This window comes from Falco biarmicus, chromosome 11, assembly GCF_023638135.1.
Source record: "Falco biarmicus isolate bFalBia1 chromosome 11, bFalBia1.pri, whole genome shotgun sequence".
Classification (NCBI taxonomy): Eukaryota; Metazoa; Chordata; class Aves; order Falconiformes; family Falconidae; genus Falco; species Falco biarmicus.
The window spans coordinates 36,682,193-36,703,063 of NC_079298.1; the positions used below are offsets into that span (position 1 = coordinate 36,682,193).

At 38.3% G+C, this 20,871-nt stretch overlaps 1 protein-coding gene across 5 annotated transcripts in view; it reads right to left on the reverse strand.

The window, feature by feature from the left end:
• Positions 1-20,871, reverse strand: part of DENND1B (DENN domain containing 1B) — a 166,815-nt gene continuing 145,944 nt past the window's right edge. For all 5 annotated transcript variants that reach the window (XM_056355494.1, XM_056355492.1, XM_056355495.1 and 2 more), the window contains 3 exons: positions 10,265-10,344; positions 8,847-9,063; positions 1-7,628 (listed from right to left, as the gene is read on the reverse strand). In XM_056355494.1, coding sequence (XP_056211469.1) covers positions 7,080-7,628; positions 8,847-9,063; positions 10,265-10,344 — 846 coding nt within the window. In that variant the 3' untranslated portion in view covers positions 1-7,079. The remainder of the gene's footprint in view (positions 7,629-8,846; positions 9,064-10,264; positions 10,345-20,871) is intronic.

Sequence of the window (20,871 nt, forward strand, 5' to 3'; positions counted from 1 at the left end):
GAATTTTGATATTGTTAAATTTTATTTTATAGTACAGTGTTGGGCACTTTATGGTAATGTGGAGTTCACCAAAAACTTCTACTGACGCCACAAACTTGGAAGGAAAAAGAAGAAAACAAAACACACCGCACATCACAGCTCATTTACTACATCTAGACAGTGCACTACTGACAGTAGTCTAAGGTCTGAGTTACAGTTCTTGAGATGACTTTGAACAGTAGTCCAGAGGATGTAAAAGCATGGAGTAAACTCTTAGATTTGGTTCTAGTTTTATTAAAAGTCAGTAACTAACTGAATTTTTAAAACTGTTAGGACAATGCTGGTTGGTTGGTTTTTTTTTGTTGTTTGGGGGTTTTTAAATCTCCAAAATTATTAAAATTATCAATAAAACCTCAAAATGCCCTGTATGCCATGCCTTTCCTACAAGTGTTAAAGGCTCACAATAAGGACGTTATCAGGAATGGTTTTCAAAGGTCACTAAAAACACATTCTGAAAAAGAATTAGAAGCACCGGGATACATAACGTTGCTTTGTTCCAAGTTGAGGCATTCCTCAATGTATCAGACACAGATATAAAAATAACGAACATAAATTGTGAGTTGGGTAAATATGTGAGCGTTTTAAATTTCTCTTCCTCCTCAAAAATCATGAAGTAACAGACGTCATGTTTGCAGCCTGTGTGTAAGCTGCCCCAAGACTAGCTGTTCCACAGTGCTTTATTGCCTCATTCAAGTGTATTAAAGTTCTTAAGGAAAAACCAAAGGTTAAAACAAAATGTACATCAATATACAAAGAAATTAATTTACAAAAAGTTAAAAGGATACAGGCAACATTAGTAGATATTTTAAGTAATGACGATAATTAGGGATGTCACAAACTACATTCTTAATACATTTGGTCATCACCATGAACTCTCACCTAATTGGCAGTACTAAAAATCAATGCTTAACTCCTAATTTTTTCACCAATGACAAACAAATGATCAAATGATAAATTAAACCTCATAAATTCTAATATTTAACCTTACTTCAATTTAACCGGGTCATAGCTTTAATAACTACCTAGAACTACCGGTCGGCGAATATTGGCTTAGGCCTTATTATTTCCATAGAATGTGACATCCATAATCATTCCCATTCATTGGAAATAAACATTTGCCTCATTAGAATATATTCTTCATGTTTTTATCATACAACCGTATTTCAAAGCTTCATGTCTTTTTACACATTTTTGAAAAATACCACTCCAAGGATCTGCTTGAAAAGCAGATGTGCAATACTAAATTACTTTGAAACAAGGAGAAATATTGCACAAAAATCACGGAAGATTTGAAAGTCAACACATTCCCCGCCCCCAACCAAGTAGCTCCCTTATTTTTAACAGAAAGAGAATGTCAATTTGCACAGAATCATAACAAACGTCAACATACTTGAACTCAACTTATTTTTCAAATGCTAATACTGTTACTGGACTCTAAATACCAATGCCGTTAGTATTGACCTAAGTAATAGTACAAATTAATTTGAGTACCTTTTATTACAGTAAACCTTGGAGTAACTTCCAACTGTGTTACCCACCTCATACGCCCACCCAGCGGAAAATGGCAACGGCCCTGCCAACTACGCAGAGGGTGGACGGCCCTCTAGGCTAACGTGGCTGTGGACTCGTCAGGCAACTCTGCTTAGAAGTTCAGCATATTCCAGGAAAGACCTACCAAGTCCTTTCAACTGGCCACTAACTAAAACTGTAAAACAGACATTGCAAAGCAAAACAAGGAACATTTTGCACAAAAACCCCCAACAAACCAGCCACCCACAAGCAAACAAAAAAACCCCATCCCTTTACTTTCAACCACTCCGAAGAACATGAATTCTAGACCAGCTGTGGTCCGTGCTCTTGGGGTGAAGATGAGGACACTCTATTCAGTCCACATTCTGTTGACAGGCAAACAACGCTTGGCAAAGGCATACACATCTAATAGTAGCAAAGAAGTTACCGCAGACCAGTCACATCACCATTCATACTGGTTTTGCTGGCGCATTTATTTCTACATTCATTCTCCAAACGCGAACAGCCAGCCTTCACCACCCTGAGCTTTGCAATAAGGAAGCTGCTTGCCTCGGGTGTCATTTTACTAGCCACATTTGTTTAGCCTGAAACTTCAGGTTGGTGGGAACACACTGGCTGGAGTCTCACAGCACCTGGGCTAGGGCCTGGTGCCCAGGGAGAAGATGCTAACCCCCCTGGAAATCAGGGCCACCCTGGGCCTCTCCCTGCGGAGCCAGGATGGTCAGTGGCTACGGAGCTCGTTCCTGCAGGACAGGGCACCGCAGCTGGCATTACACGGGGGCGTGTTTGCAAAAGGGCCTCATGCTGGCACTTCAATTATTGCATGAAATGTTTCTTCAATTAATTACACACATAGAAAAAAGATTTTAGATGCTCCTAGCAATTCCATCAGGCAGCTGCACCAATGAAAGATTGTTCTGCGGGACTGAATACGATTGATTGTAGGTGAAGAAATAGAAGCCATTTTAAAAACCTGGCTTAACTGTTCTTTTGCCTGGACTCTACATCAGTTACAAGAACATGAGGCTGCAAATTAGCTCATTCTAAAACCTGAAAAGACATCCAAAACAGAATTTTGAGATCTAAACCACTCCTCTAATAGATCGGGTGGGATTCTCAAAAGCACCCAGCATGTGTCTAGAACTCTGGCTGCAGCCTGTGTCACAGGGCCCGAGGGGACTGCAGCCAGCGTGGGGGCTCCTGGTGACCCCACCCCAACAGCAGCAGCAGCACTGAAAACACTGAAATGCTAAATGACAATGAAGGGTTCAGTCAACAAGTTCTATCACAACTTCTACAACTACATTTTTCCTTCAGAACAAGTCTATTTTTTGGAGCTACGTGACACCCAAATACACAGGATGGAAGCGCAAACCACTGTCTACTCTACACGGACTGCCCTCTGCATGCATAGGGGGCAGCCAGGGATCACCTCTGCATCCACAGTACTGCCCTTCCCTGAATACCTGGCACTGTTTTTCACATGTTGCACCTCCATACACACAGACGGGAAGGCTTTGACTGGGACAACGTATTATCCATTCTGCAAATCCCACGGGTTTTAATTCCATAGGCAATATTACTTTTGCCTGTGTGGCTGGGTTGGAATCACTGCAACTGAGCTAGAACATTAAACAATATCCTGAAATCTGTATTTCCTCAAAGTTATTATCCCTCCTGAGGACCCCCAGGTTCTGCTTCCCCACATCCCACCAGAACAACCCAGGAATCCCTTTCTCTGTCTTATGCCCTTACTTTTTTCCTCCCAAACTGGATGAGTGATACGGCTCATTTCAGGCAGACATCTATGCAAAACAAACTCGAAGATATTAAATTCAAGTCCTAGTTTAACTTTCTACACCAGAAATTTGTTCCTACGTCTAAGTAACAGATTACAAAGCTTAATCAAATAACCTGATAGCTCCCTTAAACAGGAGAAATGAGAAGATTTTTGAGATCCTGAAGAAAAGAGATGCCTCTGAAGACCACCACAGAAGCCCCGACTGAGCAGAACAGTTCTCACCAGCCGCTGGTGCTGAATGTTGATGATTTTTCAAAGACATTAGAAGGATTTCCACAAACAAAAAGCATACAAGTATAAAACTTGTAAAAAGTACTGGACCCGGACAATTTATCTGAATATAGAACCCAATGTGGTAAGAAAAATACTGTATATGTAGCCAATAAACAGTTTTACATTATCACAAGGACAAAGAACAACAGTGTTAAACTGGAAATATCAGTTTAGAATCTTATCTATTTGGTAACTGGCGATTCTGTTTAAATAAGGCACAAATACTAGCCTTTTTAAAAGATCAATGATAGTAAGTGGAAAAGATTCTCTAATATTACAGAGTTAAAAATGTGCCTACAGTTAAATTCAACGTAAGATATAAGACCGAGTTATTTCTGAACCCATACAATGTTCAAAACCAAAAAAAGACATACTATTTAATGACTGTAAACACTCTATGGGCTTTATAAATAGTAAGGAAACAACATGGCATAAGCACAGAAACGAAATTTTTACTGAAATAAAAATAATTCTAAGGTGAATTTACCTTCCACCTTTTAGTTTACCTGTTTCCTTCTTTTCAGCCTGCATTTTCACTCAATGAAACAGCGAATTATTACTACAATGCCTTGATTTTGAAAGATTCCACTATCAATCTTCCAATTTTGTGATCCTTATAACAACTATAAGAATATTAGCAGCTTCATGCGGCTTCCATAGTTTTTCCACAAAGATGAGAATGGGACAATCTATGTGATAACAGGAGTTCAGTGCCAAACTCTCATGTAAAGCCAGTAAGATTTATTGTATCAGAGAGGCATTTTTGAAAACCATTTTCTGGCAGCATTCCTGGACTTAGGTGTGTGATGGCTTTGAAAGTAATGATGGCCGTAATTTCTGAATTTTTTCTATTTTTCTCCTTACAATATTAATACTGTTATTATCTTTAACAAATGAAGAAAACAAAACATCATCTTAGATGGAACTGTGGACAGAAACATCATGTCAGATGCAGAAAAAAAGAAAAAGTGGATCTTGACATTCTTGTCAACAAAATGCAAGGACATGGATGAGAACGAGAGAGAAGCGCTGAAAGAACAAAAGCCTCTGCGTTGCTGGTCTTCTCTTAGGCACACCTGGCAGCACTATGTTTGGGTAATGTTTAGTACCAGCAAAGGAGAAGAATGTCCTCTACAGAATCATTAATATCACCTCTAAACAAGTATCCATGAGGTTGCTCTGCAACTTTCTCATCTGAACAGCACCTGAGCCACCTGGTCTGACCCACCTGGAAAGTTTAGAGCAAAGATTTTACAGAATTTTTATTATATTTTTGATCATTTGCAGCACAAAATATTTTGCCAAATAACATTTTTATGTCTTAAAAGAATCCACTACATACCATGTTGATACACCAGAGGAAACCAAAGGATAAATACTTTGGAGTACAGACCTCTGCACATACAACCTCTAACTCTGGAACACTGAGATTCTGCAGCAATGCAGCCTGCAGATGCCCTCAGGAATGTTCAGGCTCTAATCAGACACAGATATTTCTGTAAAATTTGCACTTTTACAATCTTTCACCTTCATTGCACTGACAAAAAAAAAAAATAAATTCCGGAGGCTCATCCTCAATGAGAAGTACTGGCCCAGCCCTTCTCATTCTGAAACAAGGTGAAACATTTACATTAACAAAGCCAAGGTCTCACTCTGCGGCCCCTCCTTGCTAAAGCTTCAAACACCACCTCTGCAATGATGTGGTTCCATTCCCTTGGGTCAGCTGCCTCATAACGAAGCAGCCAAAAACCCCCTTATCATTTGCGTCAACTAGAAGGAAAATTCATTCATAAATCTCAATGTGGCAACTGATAATAAATTCTGCTATGAACTACTCTTAAGATATTAAAGTGCAATCTGATCCAAATATTGACCTTGTGAACGTGGTCACTTGGGCCTATACTGAGATTAAGACTAACCATTCCAGCCAAAAAGGGAAAGAGAGGTGGTTTCTGAAATGAGTTTAGAAGAGCAGGAGAGCATTCTTCTCAAGCAGAGGTCATTGTATATCCATGTACTACTTCTGTCAACTGCATCATAAATAACCTTCAAAGCTGACAATTCCAATCTGCTGAAGTTTGCTTCATGCCTTTCCTGTCTGGAGCTATCATGGAGGACGGTGTATGTATGGTAAGGTGGAGAGGTGGAAAAAGAAAAGAGGAGAAGAATGAAAGAAATGTAAAATAAGGAAAGAGCTGCTCCACACAGCAGCAAGAATTTTCAAACTTTAAATATCCAAATATTCATCAGGAATACTGCCAAAAAGAGGACAAATGCTTGTTCTGAATACAATACACATCAAGTCAATTTATTCTCCTTCATTGAATTTAGAAAGATATTTTTCATTGCTCAACTTGGCTAAAATGAGAGTTGGATATAGGCAGTCTCAAGCTAAAACTGTAATTTTAATTTTCTAGTGTTACAAGTAATTTTCAGTCACGACTAATAATTTAACTAAATATGACTTCTAAGTAACAGTAATTCAATCGCCTTTCAAAGAAGTTAGCTACTAAAAATGGACAGAAAATAGTTTAGAAGAGGCACAAATTAGTTTTCAAACACTATTAAAATGTAGAAAATAAAAAATAATATAAATCTATCAATTCCACTTACACTTTCCTTTCTGAAAATTTGTAGGTGAAATACTCTATCTAGGGAAACCAGATAATATGTCTTTAAAGTGTCATAGTTGTAAACAAAAGTTAATAAATGTCACATTATAATTCAGCACTTCATGTACTTTACAGAGGAGAGAAAATTATGCGTTACCTTTTTGAAATCTGGAAGACAGGGCCACAGTTTTAGTTTGGATTAAGTTCCAAGTTATATTCACGACAAATTCCTTAATCTAAAAAAAGTTTTCTCCCCCCCCCCCTGCACTTAGCTGAAGCAAATTCTTGCTATGGAAAATCATTATTGCTGTTTTGTAGGTTTGCATTCGTCTTCTAAGATAGTTAAACCTCTTCTCTAAAGATTAAGGCAATTATTATTCATTACAAACATTAACATTTGTACATTTCAGACAAATCAGATTGCTCAGTTCATTTCATGCTTAATGGGATTAATATAGTACCTTCAAAACCTGGTTACCCGTTAGGTGATACCTTTCCTGCTGCTTAGAGGAAGCAAATGCCAGGAAGCACCATGCACTTGCTGTATTTTTAACACAGAAACTAACTAGTACCTGATTTAAGAGTGCATTCATATATCTAGCTCCATTTTGTGGACCTAACCAACAAACGAACTGGGTAAACATAGAAGTGGATGTCCCAATGGTAGAAAATGCATACTCAGTTGAAGACAACTATTTTTTGTAATCGAAGACCTCTTATTCCTTTTTACCTTTTGGTTAGAATGTTATATGGAGTTATATGGAGTCCTGAGTAATCTCCCTTTAACTTGTGATGGGAGTCAAGTTTCTCTTCCCATAGTTTTCTTACGTTTTATTTCCACTGCTACTGCCGGACAAGCTATCCTTTGAAATATTTAAACCATAGTGAAAAGCAGAACTCAGTTTACATAATGACACAACTTCCTGAAGAAGCCCACCCTCTTCTGGAGTTTCATTTCCTTCCTCCCCATCTTTCTCCCAAGGGACCAGAACGGATGGATGTTGAGCAAGACTTGTTGGAAGCTGATCTGAGGTATTGCTTAGTGTTTCATTCTGCTTGGCATATTTATAGGAAGAATAGCCTGCTTTAAAACTTTCTAGAGAAGCAAACTGGCCACTTGATCGTACTGGAGATGGGGATGTCATACTAGTGGTGTCCATCTTGTCAGTAATAAAGGTTTTGTCACTACTTTCTTCTTCCAACCTTAAGAGAGATTCTCTATGGCCACCAGAAGAAACTTGTTTCCTTGGCGATGGAGGGAGCTGCTTCCCATGGAGGGCACTGTCATCCTGACCAAGGTTCCACTCCACTTGCTCACTAGCACTGCTGCAGAGCAGGGTAAGGTTGCTCTCACTAGGTGCATTCGACTTGTTCTGAAAGAAAGAACATGCGTTTATAGTTAATGTCACAAGAAACATCTCTACACCGGCACTTTCGAAACAAAAACACTGTAATGGATTTTGTGTGTTCCCAAATCATGGATCTCCCTTGGGGTTCAATGTTACAAAACAACAATCCGAGAAGCAATGTAAGATCAAGTGGTTGTATACATCCTCACTAGAACACTCTGCCCCTTATACAGGATCACTTTTTGTACACAGGAAGGATTTCTGTGTCCCCTGTCCATTCAGCCTTTGCACAAGCAGTTTCAACAGCAAACAAAGACACACTTTGATGGTTTGTACCCATAACATGAGAAGGAGCTGGACTAAAACTAAAACCAGATGGCATTTCCTCTTTGCTTCAGTAATTAACCATACCAACTTTCAATATTAATTTTTTTTGGCCAAGCAAACAAAAACGGGCATTTTACTAACATGTCCCCTGTGTGACACTCATAATACAAAATTTTACAAGCTTTTTAAATATTTGCATTAGAATTTGCTGATGCAGTAACGAATCTTCTACTATAGGATCCCTTTCAGCAAATCTTGGACAACTGATATAAGCTGGAATTCAAACAAACTAACTTTTTTTTATTTGGCTAACAACACAGCAGTGGCTTAGTGAAGGTTTTAAAGTTTAGGCAAGAAGTCGGTTGACACTACAGGTCCTATTCAACTCCACCTAAAAAAGGATCAAGAAGCCCTCTTAGTAAGCTCTGGAGTACTATTCTAGCAGTGTTTCAGATGTAATTACCACATGGACCCCATGACTTAATCAAGATGGAAATATCTCCCTATCACTATGGCTAGTTTAAAGATGCAAGGTGAAAATGGAAATAAATACCTTCTAAACCACATTAAGAAAGACTAGAACCAGCTCTGGGAATACCTGATTGAACAGTTAAACATAATATTAAAATATTTGATTACATAAATTATTATTCACAGCTCTACATGTTACAAGGGAAAAATACTGTTCCAAGATGACTGGGTAAACTGGACAAATGTGTAACCAATCTTTTGGCTGGCAAAAAACCATAATGCAGCGGCCAGCATGGGCGTACTGTTCTGTATCCCTAGGAAGACATGTTAGCAATTCTGAGGACTATGCTGCAGTGTCTGAGCTGCACATTGTTGATTCCACAAGTGCAGGATTCTGCTATAAAGGGACTGGAGTTGTTTTTCAAATGAAAGCAGAAGACTAACCGCAATCTTGTAATTGATGTCATCCATTGACCTAAAGAAATCCAGGCTCTTTGCTCCTGAGAGTTTCCCTTGATCTGAACTGTGCGTGCTCAGCGTGTCCAAAATCTCCCCAAGCAAGTCCATTTCTCCTTGATGCTGAGGAGTTATTCCAGTTTCACCAGAATCATCACTATCATAAAAGTAAGCAGAAGCTTCTTCACTGTCTTCTGATGATAACCTGAAAAAAAAACTTTTCCATCAGCTAGGAACATAAAAGCCACTTCATTACACCCACTTCCAAGAGTAAGTAGGAGAAAGCATTCCAAGAAGTTGAAAGGGAGCATAAAACTGGACTTCCTTTCTATCTACTCAAGACTTTTCCTAAACATAGATGTAGGGTATCTATGGAGATGCAGTTAACATTAGCTGGTTTTCCTGTCTCCTGGCTTTTCCCCCACCACTGTAACTGTTAAATCACCCTCAATATGACTTCCCAAATTTTCCCTCCAAATTTTACAGTTATTCCAAAACTGGTTCCTCTTTTCCCTTGTCTACACCTAATATTTAGAGTCACCTCTCCAGTTGACCTAGACACATATTATGTTCCAGTTGCAGGACTCTCATACTGCAACTCTTCTTCTGCTGTATGACCAGATTTACCAGAGTACTGCCTATCTGCAAGGAGAACTGGTGCTTCTGTCTCTATTTTCTCTTTCATTCATTGCAATACCCTTACCTCCGACCCTCATACTACATAAATACATACCTTCCCTATCTGTGTCTATCAAGAACACTACTGCAAAGGATTTTTCCATGGCTCACTGTTTTGATGATATTCTTTGAACACATCAGCAGCTCCCGCCTCCCTACTGCATCATGGTTGAAGCTGCTTGACTTTGCTTTCAAGGTTCCTCATGGTTTATATCCATGTTATCAAAAATTAGCTCCTGAATTCAATGAGAGAATGCCTCAACACAGCTTAGGCCTCAACTTATGATTTCCCTTTAATTCACACATAGGAAGACCTTGGTATAAAACTCACATGGCAATATTTCTCTTTCAAACCCTTCAGAAGACTTTCCATTGTCATGACTACAACACAAGACTGGAAGAATAAATTAGCTGAGGTCACTGTCCACCATGTTGATGAATATTATTTTTCTGCTTCTTTCTGCATGCAGTCTATCATTTTATCTTGAGTCTGTGAAGACTGAGGATTATGTCAAGTTATTCTAGGCACTATAATATTTAAAAGATATAATAGCCTGTCCCTCCTTTTAAAAGCAGATTTAATCCCAAACTACTTGACATCATCTAGAGCAAGAATCAAGGCAGCAGCCCAGACAGGAGAAAAATATGTCATTTGAACTCAGCTTTGCTGAATAACACTAGTTACCCTTTCTCCCATGCATAGACACACATCCAAACAGGCGTCTTACTTGCTTGTTCTCTCCATTTCATCATCATCATCTTCATCCAAGGCAAAATCCTGGTTACTGAGACATTGGTTGAAACGAGTCTGGAGGACAGAAAATCAACATTCTAATTTTTGTTTATTTTTTCTATTTCATCACTACTTTTTTTGGAGACTAGCTGTCACATTACTCATTAAGACTTCCTGAGTACTTGATGAGGAAACCACATATTGATCAAGTCTTCTAAAGGTCATTGTAAGAGGATGTGAAGTCTTCAAGCATCACCAATTAAAAAGCAAGAGAACCATTTCTTTCATGGCCTATGGGAGGCCTTATTATTTATGCAAAGCCTTGATTAGCAGAAGACTGGCTATTGGAGGAAAAGCATCACTCAAGCCTACTAACTACCCTTTCTTGCAAATCTACCCCAAAAAGCACTGTGGTTTAGTACTTCCTGATAGAATTATTCACCAAGTTTTAGTTGATGTGGTCTACTGAGCATGAGGAAAAATGGATTTTTGAAGTAACAAATAAAAAAGAAGTCAGGAGTCTCTTTACATAGCTATACTTATGTTAGGGTGTTAAACAGAACTGCAAAGTAGTATGCCAGCTTGAAAACTGTGCACTAGGAATGCCTCTGTGCAGGATAATTTACTGTAAATTACAGTTAACTCCAAGTTAGCATACATTCAGAGCATCCCACGGGGAGCTTGCCTAGAGTAGCTGGTGTGCTGTACATTCACACACTACCATACCGAGTACTCCTCGATCTCTGATAGCACCTTACTATTTAGCAAACAGAACCAGGCTAATGATTTCTACAACAGATGAAAGTCTCTATCTTGACCAGAATGTTTAAGTCAGGAATTTTAGTCACTTGTGCTTCACAACTGACTGTCTTAAGGTCAGTATTATCATCTATTATACTTGCTTTGTATCAAAAACCTGCAAAATTAACTATGCAAGCAAGCAATCCAATGAAGAGATTCAGAACCTTGGAAAACTGGTCATAATTTAAAGACATATGAATAGAATTTGTGCAAAGGGAAAATGGCGTTAGCCAACTTGAAAGAAAATCATACACAAGTAAAAAGAAGTGCCACTGCCCACATCTCATCTTGCATGCCTAAACCTGCAACCAACCCGGACAGGGAAGAAATACAGCCTTCATTTCAGGCTACAAGGAGCCTGGAAGTCTGTGCTGTGAAGATTTCAGTATATCACCTATTACAGATGTTGTCAGTGTCCTACATGTACCAGGACATTGCCTGTAACTTCCCCCCACCCCCACCATTACCGTCAGGAACATCTCAATGTTTAGTCTTTACAGACCAACACATTTGTTCTGGTTCAACAAGAGAGGATTTAACTAAAGCAGCAAGTTTTGATAACACTTTCATCCACATTTTTTTGTATTTTTTTATTTTACACATTATATAATGTGTAAAATTTTACATATAGTTAGATAAAATACAAACTTGTTTCTATATAATACATTTAATTTGATAACTTCATCCACAAAGAGGAAACATGGTTCTTAATGTGTTAAAGTAACAGTCGACAGAATATGAAAGAATTATTAGAGTATTAAAAACTATTAAAAGAACCCAAACTAAGCTTCGTACTGAGCAATAGTTATAGGATGGAATGCAGTGAAACAAACTTGGTATTTCTAACTCTTTCCCAGTTTTGTGAGGTGTGTCACTCCCGTCAGTGTTGCCATCAATCATATCCCTGCTTTTAACTAAAAGGAGGTTAACCACTAACTTAATTGATACTGTTAATTGGTTACCTTACTGATTACTGCCACAACTACAGTCACTGTTTTCAGTTTAAAAGTTGATGCTTTAAGTATTTATATTCACTGGGACAATTAAAATACTTTGCTTCTATAGCACTGGTAATTCACTACTTCCCCATGAAAATTCTGACATCACATTCATTGCAATTAAAGCTCTAATTCTGGAACTGATTCTTGGAGTGCAAAACCCCTTCTCTGTCTTGCTTGCTTGGAATTTGCGTCAGTATTAGATGCTGCCATCACGTTTACTTCTACTAATGTAAAGACAAGATTTTGCAGAAAAGAAGGTTCTTTAAAAATGTTGAAAAATTTCAGAAAACAAAACTAAACTGACACTTGTCCATCTGTAGATGGATTAATTCTGTCAATGGAATAAAATCCCACAAGATAACACTCACTGATTTGTCAAAACAAATCATGTTTCAAAGAGCTTGGATGCAAGTTTTAATAAATAAATTTTAAAAAGAAAATTTAGAAAAGGGTTGTGTCTTTGAGAAACAGGAACTGAATAAAATTAATTAGAATCAGCAAACCACAGGCATAGCAGCAGCCCCTCAGAGCATCTACAAACAGTATTATGCGAGTGTGTCAGCGAAAGCAGGAATAACTCCTATTAAAGGACTATAACAAAGCATATGTTGATAAACCCAAAAAGAATAAAAAAATAAATTCTAGTTCCTGATGGTCAGACTTGTTCTTTGAAAAAAAAATGTTGTTATCAATTTAAATGTTTAGGGGCACAAAATTATACAGCAAGACTTTCAAGAACTAAACCAAATAAAATGGGATTTACATACAAAGAAAAAAAGGCAATAGGGGAAGGAAAGGGAAATATCTGGCTGTAAATAACAACATTCTCCAGAGTTTAGAGCTCTGTGAGCTAGCCACAGAGACAACAAGCAACACATGTTTTTAAATAGGTGACTTTCCTTTAGGAGCTGTAATAGAAACGACTGCAAGGGAGAGGTATGCCCAGACAACTTTGCAAAGAAATAAAAAAAGAAAGAAAGAAACTCTTAATAAATTCCAAAAGGAGAATCATAAATCTTTTTCAGTGCTCCACTAGGTAAAGTGACATGGTACGGGCACCTGCAAAAGCTGTCAAAGTCATTTAAGAAGTCCTTCCATTACTGACGTACCCCGCTGTTTGCAGTTATTTAAGCTTTTAATTTCTGTCTTTTCTGCATTTTGAAGTGTGTAACCTTTTTTATACCTTTTTATGAAAAAAGGACAGACTTCTGTTTCCTTCCTGATCAGCATCCTAATAACAACCAGACCATTTAAATTTATTACCACAAGAAATGATATGGTAACACTCCTTCCTTGCTGCACCAGAACTTTATAAAATCTTAATAGACTGCTGTCATGTTTTTTTCTATAAAATAAAGCAACAAACTTCTTTAAAGTACTCAATTGTTTTGCTTCTACCAGCTAGTTCTGTTTACATAATAACTCTATTATTTAATGTATCTACTTTATATCAAAACATGAACAGCTATTTAACTTTTGCTATTTCAATTTTTTCTCATTTTCAGGCACACTGCACTGCAAGAACCCATCTCTCCTCTTTCTCAGGATATAAGAGTTCAACATACTTACAAGACAATGAGCTCACACTCTCCACAAGCCCCAGCTGAACCCACAAGCCTGGGCGTGAAGCACAGCAAAGGAACAACCGCACCTGGCGTGAGGACGTATGGCCTTTTGGTACACATCGTGTACATCCTCTTTGGTTTCTGCCCCACTTGAAAACCTCATTCTTCAAGTGCTCTGCTGCCTATACAGTTGTGGTAAATGCTGATCACCAAAACGAGAAAAAGAAGGTGCTGACAGTATAAATATGGGTAGAACCAAACAAAGCAAGAATAGGTCCTTAAACTGTTCTCTTCTGTTTGCTAGCAGCCTCACAAAACGTACTACTTTGGCATAAAAATGTAGACAAAATGCATGAATGCTAAAGGATTTAAATGTAAGATGGTTACATTCTTGATTGGGCATGAAAGTCAATCTTTGAAATGTCAGCTTTTTACCTAATGCTAGACCTTTCAGAAGCACAGCTTTCCAGAATGCGTGCTTACCGATCGATCCTGGGGCAGGAAGTCAAACAAGGCTGCTGCTATTAATTGTCCTCAAAGTGAGAAGCAAATAAGCTTTTGATAAATGGCAGCACACATATAATTTCACATTTACCAACTACTCGATACATCAACACGCATAAAGTTGCAAGAAAAGAAAAATACCTACTATGATTTAAATCTATGAAGTACTGTTTCCTTTTTTCTTAAAAAATTAAAGATTATTCATTCAGGATGAGAAAGCAAAATAAATACAAGTCCACTATTATTTATGATTCAGTATTTTATATTACCTACCCTTCTCTATAACCCAATCACAGGCGTAATTGTAGCTCCCTCCAGCAGGGAAGCAAAAGATCTCTCAATTAAACCTTCTAGTTAAGCACAACCCATTGCCCTCCCTTGCACTCAAAGACTGTGACCTAAAGCAATGGATAATGAAATCACTTTTTTTCATTAAAAATGGTCAAAAATGGATAAAGAAATGGATAATGAAAAGGAAAGTACTTCACATTACACTCCACAAGAGCTGAGACTGAGGGGGACAGAAGGAAAGAAAAGAGATTTAAAAAAGAAGTACAGCTTTTAAACTTTCTCTTCTTCAATGCCCTTCTTCTGGGACACGGTACAACCAACCACTTAAAGTAGTGCTGGGGATACCAAGTAGCTACGTGGACACCAGACCAGGATAGGTGTGAGCAATAATTCTAGATTAATTTCAAGAAACAATCCCTTCAAAGAATTACTTGTGTGCTTTAGACTCACAGAAAGTAACAAAGTAGTGATGCCTCACAAAAATAATGCTCTGGTATCAGAAACGTTGTCCTCTATATAAATTAAATAGATATTATCTGAGAACACCGTATTCGCTTTTTAATTTTTTTAATTATTATTATAACACGGGGCTCATGGATAATTTAAAAACTACTAATGGTAAATAAAAACACCTTCATCCTTCCTGGGACAGAAACCTTGTCTGCTTCAACAGATTCAGACAAATAGATGATGCATTTGAAAGAACATGAAGTGGTTGGAAACAAAAGCTTCATCAGTTCTGAGATCCTGTTAATTAAAATGATAGGGAAAGAGACACACAAAAAGTAGGTTCCCAACGACAGAAAGAAATCCTTTCCCATGACACTAAAAAGCCTGCAAGGGCAGGAAATCCCCCAAAATCCGTTTAGAGACACGGACAACCAGAATGTCTAGGTAAGAACAGGAGCACAGCACTTTGAAATGACAAGCAAACTGCAATGCACCAGAGATCTCCACTGACTTCTGTAAAGCTAAAGGAAACATTAATAACTGTGCTGAGGGAGGATTTATTGTAAGGAAGGATGATACATCTGCTGAGATACCTAGTCACGGATAGCACATTGTAATTATTTATGTTCTGAATTACTGTGGTGAAAAATTAACAAACTCTAAGCTTCCTACCTTCTATGCATGCTACGCTCCTGACCATAGATAATACTGGAGAACTCTCTAACACTGCTTTTGATTTTTCAGGATTAATCATGCTTCTATAAACATTTTTCAGAAGCAGTTTGGTTTTTTTTTTTTCTCCAAAACAACAAATCAACTCCCATGTTCTCTGAAGAACTGCAGACCGCTTTTCCCTCAGGAAGCCTGCACGGTTATCTCCAGGCCCCCGGACTTGAAGCGAGCCCCCCCAGCTGCCCCCCGGACCACCACAGCTCGCTCCTCAGCAACACAGGGGCTGTTCTTAGCGAAGCAGCCGCGCAGCCGACACGCTGTGCACCCTGCCACAACACCAGTCCAGCTGCATGAGTGCACCAGCCGTGGGCAGCCTGGCCTCACTGCAATCGGCACAGCCAGGGGTGCTCGTCTCTCAAAATAGGATGTGGAAATTTTCAGTGCTGTTTGCAACAACTAACGCAAGTGGCTCTTTTATAAACAAGTATTCTTTATGTATTTTTTTTTTTTTGGGTGGATGATTTTAAGAATCAGATTCACCAAGCAGAATTTCCAGTTACAAAAACTAAGAAAAATATCACTTATTTTCCCTTTCTGATGGTCCTTAATGCCCTAGCTTTACTCCATGATTGCAGGAAAAGGAAATGACAGAATAAAGGGTTGAGGGGGTCACTGTGGAGAGAGGAGCAAAAAGATAAAAGAGGAATGCACATCAGAAACAAAAAACTAATCAGTGCCCATATGCACAGGCAGAAAAGGGAACATGTTTTGGAAGTAACAGGAAAGTCAAGAGACCTGGAAGTAACTCGGGCGTGCAGGGTGTGACTTTAGTGACACCGAAGAGCTGTAAACCCCGTTCATCTGGCTGGAAGGTGCTACCTATCTGATACAATTCCTAAGCAGTCAAAACAGAGATAACTGGTTAAATCGATCTTTCCATTAAAATGTACATCACTCCCTTACACCAGCTGAACAATCACATGATAAAAACACTGCTGGAAGCGGTGTTTGCAGATCACGTGTGACTTTTTCAAAGAAAAGGAAACACTAGCAAAAACACTGAAGTGAAAATGTACAATGTGGATGTGATCCTAAACACAGACATCATATACTTTGAGGCTTCAAGAAAACTCCAAATGTCACAAAACTCCAGACAGAAAAACCTGAGCAGCACTGAACTCTGTCCATCAGACCTACAGGCAGTGGAAGAACCTGTCTGAGGGAAGCTCTGTATGAAGCTTGAAAACAGCAATCACATTTGCAAGGAAATAAAAAAAAGATTGTGCCTTAGAAATGGAAATATTGACTCCAAGCACATTTCTGTATAAAGCTTCCAGACAAAATTAGCAAGGAGGAGTCCTTCCTCCTGTTTGACATCAGTAGGATTCTTCTGCTCAAAAAAGCAGGTCTTTCTCTGCAAGGTGCTGGGAAACATGGACGGCATTCAGATTCCGATGCTATTCACTAATTTCAGGTACTTTGCCTCCTAGATTTGACAATAAATAGCAGGACAGAGGCAGCATCAGGATGCAATCTAGGTTCTGGGTCAGCTGGGGTGCCCTTGGTCATGCCCCACTCTCTCCCCACGCACTGTGGACAGAGCCCAGGGTAGAACTGGGCTGACATCAGCATTTCAGTACTGTCTAAAACGGGATGGGGTGAATGAACCTGGGCTTTCACGTTCAGTCACCCAGACCTCTCAGGAAAGGTGGTTTTTTTTTTAATTTATTTTTCCTGTTATTTCTACTTCTCCCTCCTTTTGCTCCCAGCCAAACTGTAGTCTTTAATTGAACATATTTTTTTTTTAATCACTCTTAGGTACAGGACCAGAGAGAGGAAGAAAAGGTTGGAGAACAGACAGTATCAGAACTGAAGTTTTAGACATAAGGTTGTGCGCTCCAAACTTTCAGGCCAGAAGGCAAAAGCAACATGAAGTTGGGAGGCAGGTCCCAGCCGTCAGCTGCAGTTCTGGCTCCCTGCTTTGGCTAGGTGTAGCCAAAACCTGCCCCATGGAAGGCAGAAGACACACAGCAATTCAAAGCAGAAGATACCACTGTTAGATTAAGATGTCAATAAATTCTGATGAAAAAAAAATAATTTGGTTATTTCAACTCACTAAGGACAGAAAGGTTCATCCAGTTTTGAAGATACTTTGTGAAATAGCATTTTTCTTTCATATCCTTCCGAGAAAAGAAACCTCGGTAGACATGCCAGAATGGTTCATTTGTTTGTAGTAGAAAGACCCTCAGAAAGGCTGCCTTTCAATTCAGGAAAAAACTCAAATAGGTGACAATAACAGCCAAAAAAAGCATCTGCAAACTTTTTGCTTGTCTAAATGTCTCTTAGTAGGATAAATCAGAGAATTATACAGATTTAAACAGAGTAGATGTGTTGATGTCTTTGCCCTGAAAACCCAAGCATTCCACTAAATGCCCACAGGTTAACAAAAAATTGCAGAGCAATTTCTTGACCATTGCCCTATCTTTCCTTTTTTTTTTTTTAATTGGAATAATGGTAAGTAGTGAAGAGATTTTGCAAGTGATGTTTACTGCAATACAGGTGCAAAACAAACGTTAGAACTCCGCTACAGAGGCTTGCAACAGTCCTTTGCTTAAAACCACCATGGTGAGAAGAGATCTGGGCAGAGAATAGGAGAGCTCACACTAACAAAAAAACACCTGAAATTAAAAAAAAAATCAGAAAACCTTTATAAACTTATACTGCTTCTTTTTTCTTTAAATGTGTTCACTGCCTAAATTCACATCAGTCACCGTCACTGTTTAGAGCCTGTATCTACTATCTTCTGGTGGGGCGTGGGGTGTAAATGTGGTGAGCAATCTTGTAATGATTTCTCTAAATTGATAGCGTATATTCCTGAAAATAATACTGTGCATGATACATTAAAGCATCTAAATGTTTAAGTTGCACAAAATCCAGATAATCTTCCAGTTTTAAAAAAAAAAAAAAAAAAAAAAGTATTGCTCTATTTCTAAGAGGTCTTCTGCTGTAAGAAGCCAGGTTTCTTTAAGGCAAAGGACACGCTGTGCCCGGACCGCCTCGGGAAGGGAGCAGAGCCACGAGAGGGCACTCTTGTAATCTGCAATTTGAATTCTTGCTGCCTAGCTTTTTCGTTTTTAATTAAAAGGAAATCTGACTGTTTTCCAGAATGAAGAGATCTTACTTGACAGACCAAGACAAAAGATTTTTCTCCAAATTAGAGGAAGCTAATGAGATCTACAATATTTTCAAATTACACCGCATTAGCTAACAGCATTTACTAATCAACCAAAGCTTACTTCAAAACCATGTTTTACAGAAACAAAACATGATTTACTTTAAAAACTACCTCTTAGTGTCTATGGCATCTGTCAATTTCTAGTATTTTAGTCAATGAGAGTATAAGGTACCTCCAGCTATATAACCTGTGTTATCTGTGGATGCTAGGCATAGATGTGATCTCAAGCACACTACCTGAATCCAAACACAGGTAAATGCCTTTAACTGGAGCTTTTATGCTTCTGAAATTATTATGAGGTTTTCCACAGGATATTTACCAACCCCCCCTTTTTTCTTAAAGTTCAGTCACCTTATACAGAATATGTATATTCAGCGCTGCATTATTACAAGCATTTACTCTCCTCTTTCATGTTCCCAGAAGAAAAAAAAAAAAAAAGTCTTCAGAATAGCCCACTCTCACCACCTTTTTCAGGTTAGGAGGATAATCAGTTACTGGAAGCCCTTTGTAGCTAATGATTATGTCATTTATTTTACAGGCCGTTGTAGGGGTATTGATAAATGGGGCGCTCCTGAAGGTAAGGTTATTCTGAACACATCTTCCTGACACTTGCTATCTTTGTCGAACAGAAGCCAAGTATACCTACTGCAAGCTGAATTACACATTGTCTAGTTATGAGGATATGCTTCAATAAAAGTGTAAAAGCTACACTCGTGATAGGCTTTCAAAAAAAGAATAAAAAATGGTAATTCTCTGCTGTTCAAGAATACCAAGAAAAGGGTTTAGTCTAACTTGGCTTTTATTACCTTATGCAAAAGTGGTTTTAAAACCTTCTTAGACACTATATCTAGATCCTGCAAAGTCATGGGAAGTAGTTCACTTGGTTTCTTCAATGGACGAACATTTAAAGTAGCGCTGACACACAGGGATTCCTGGTAAATCCACACTTAGAATCCAAATGCCTGTTTCCATTACAGCTGCAAGGTAGCACAGCCTGAAGGTACAGTATTACATATATTTCCTTAGAGACAAGGGGGCATTGCTAACTTACTAATTATAAAGTGAACTGGTAGTTCTTATTTGGTATTCTGCAAATCTTCCGGAATGTATAATTAGGCACTAAATACATTAGGACTATTGACATCCTGAAATGCTCCATTTTTAATAAGCTACCCTGCCACCTGATGTAACAGCAAAATTACAAAGATCATATTCATGAAATCAAACAGATCTTCCTGGCATTTTATGCAAGCTCATAATAAACACACTCTCTTTTCAATTATGTATTAATCTGGAACAATTTTATAGAGCTCTTACTGCATTTACGCCCCTGTCTACCCAGAAATCTGCATTACCTGGGAGCACATAATGAAACAGAATTAAAATAGATTATGCAAAACCTGAACACAGAGCAGTCTAACACATGCAGTGCCGTACCCTGCTCATCAATAGTTAAAGGAACTCTGCGATATCGTTGGCAAGACACTGCAAACAGAGCTGAAGCAATCCAATGCCTGTATTAATTTTTATTTCAAAAATTTTAGCTGGTGATTTTGTCTATCTTCTACACACCTAATTAATGTAGGAGATAAAACGTACCAGAGACATATTATTAGATCTCGGCATGAAACAGTTAAAGGCAGTGCACATGCCAAGGTTTTAATAAGGCTTAACAATAAAAAGCTTCAATCCTCCACTTTCACTAGATTTTGTTGTGGTTTTCCCTTGCTTAGGGCAATCCATCTGTTAATGTTGACTTGCAATATAGTTAAGCTCGCATACGTATAAAAAGCCTAGAAGAGCTAACCTAAGCAAGAGTAAGCTCAAATGAATATTACAGAGATAGAACAATTCATCTTAAGCAAAGATTAATTGTGCCTGCGTGCACGCGCATGCACACAGGCACGTATGAGTGCACTCCTGTTGTTATTTTTTTTAGGAAAGACTTTCAAAATGCAAATTCTAGGAGGGCAAGCTGATCACTACAGTTTGCAGAAACACATTTAATTATTTACCCTGTGATTAGGTTTTGACACCTATTTTACATGCTATAATTTATATTGATTTACTGTTAATTTTTTAA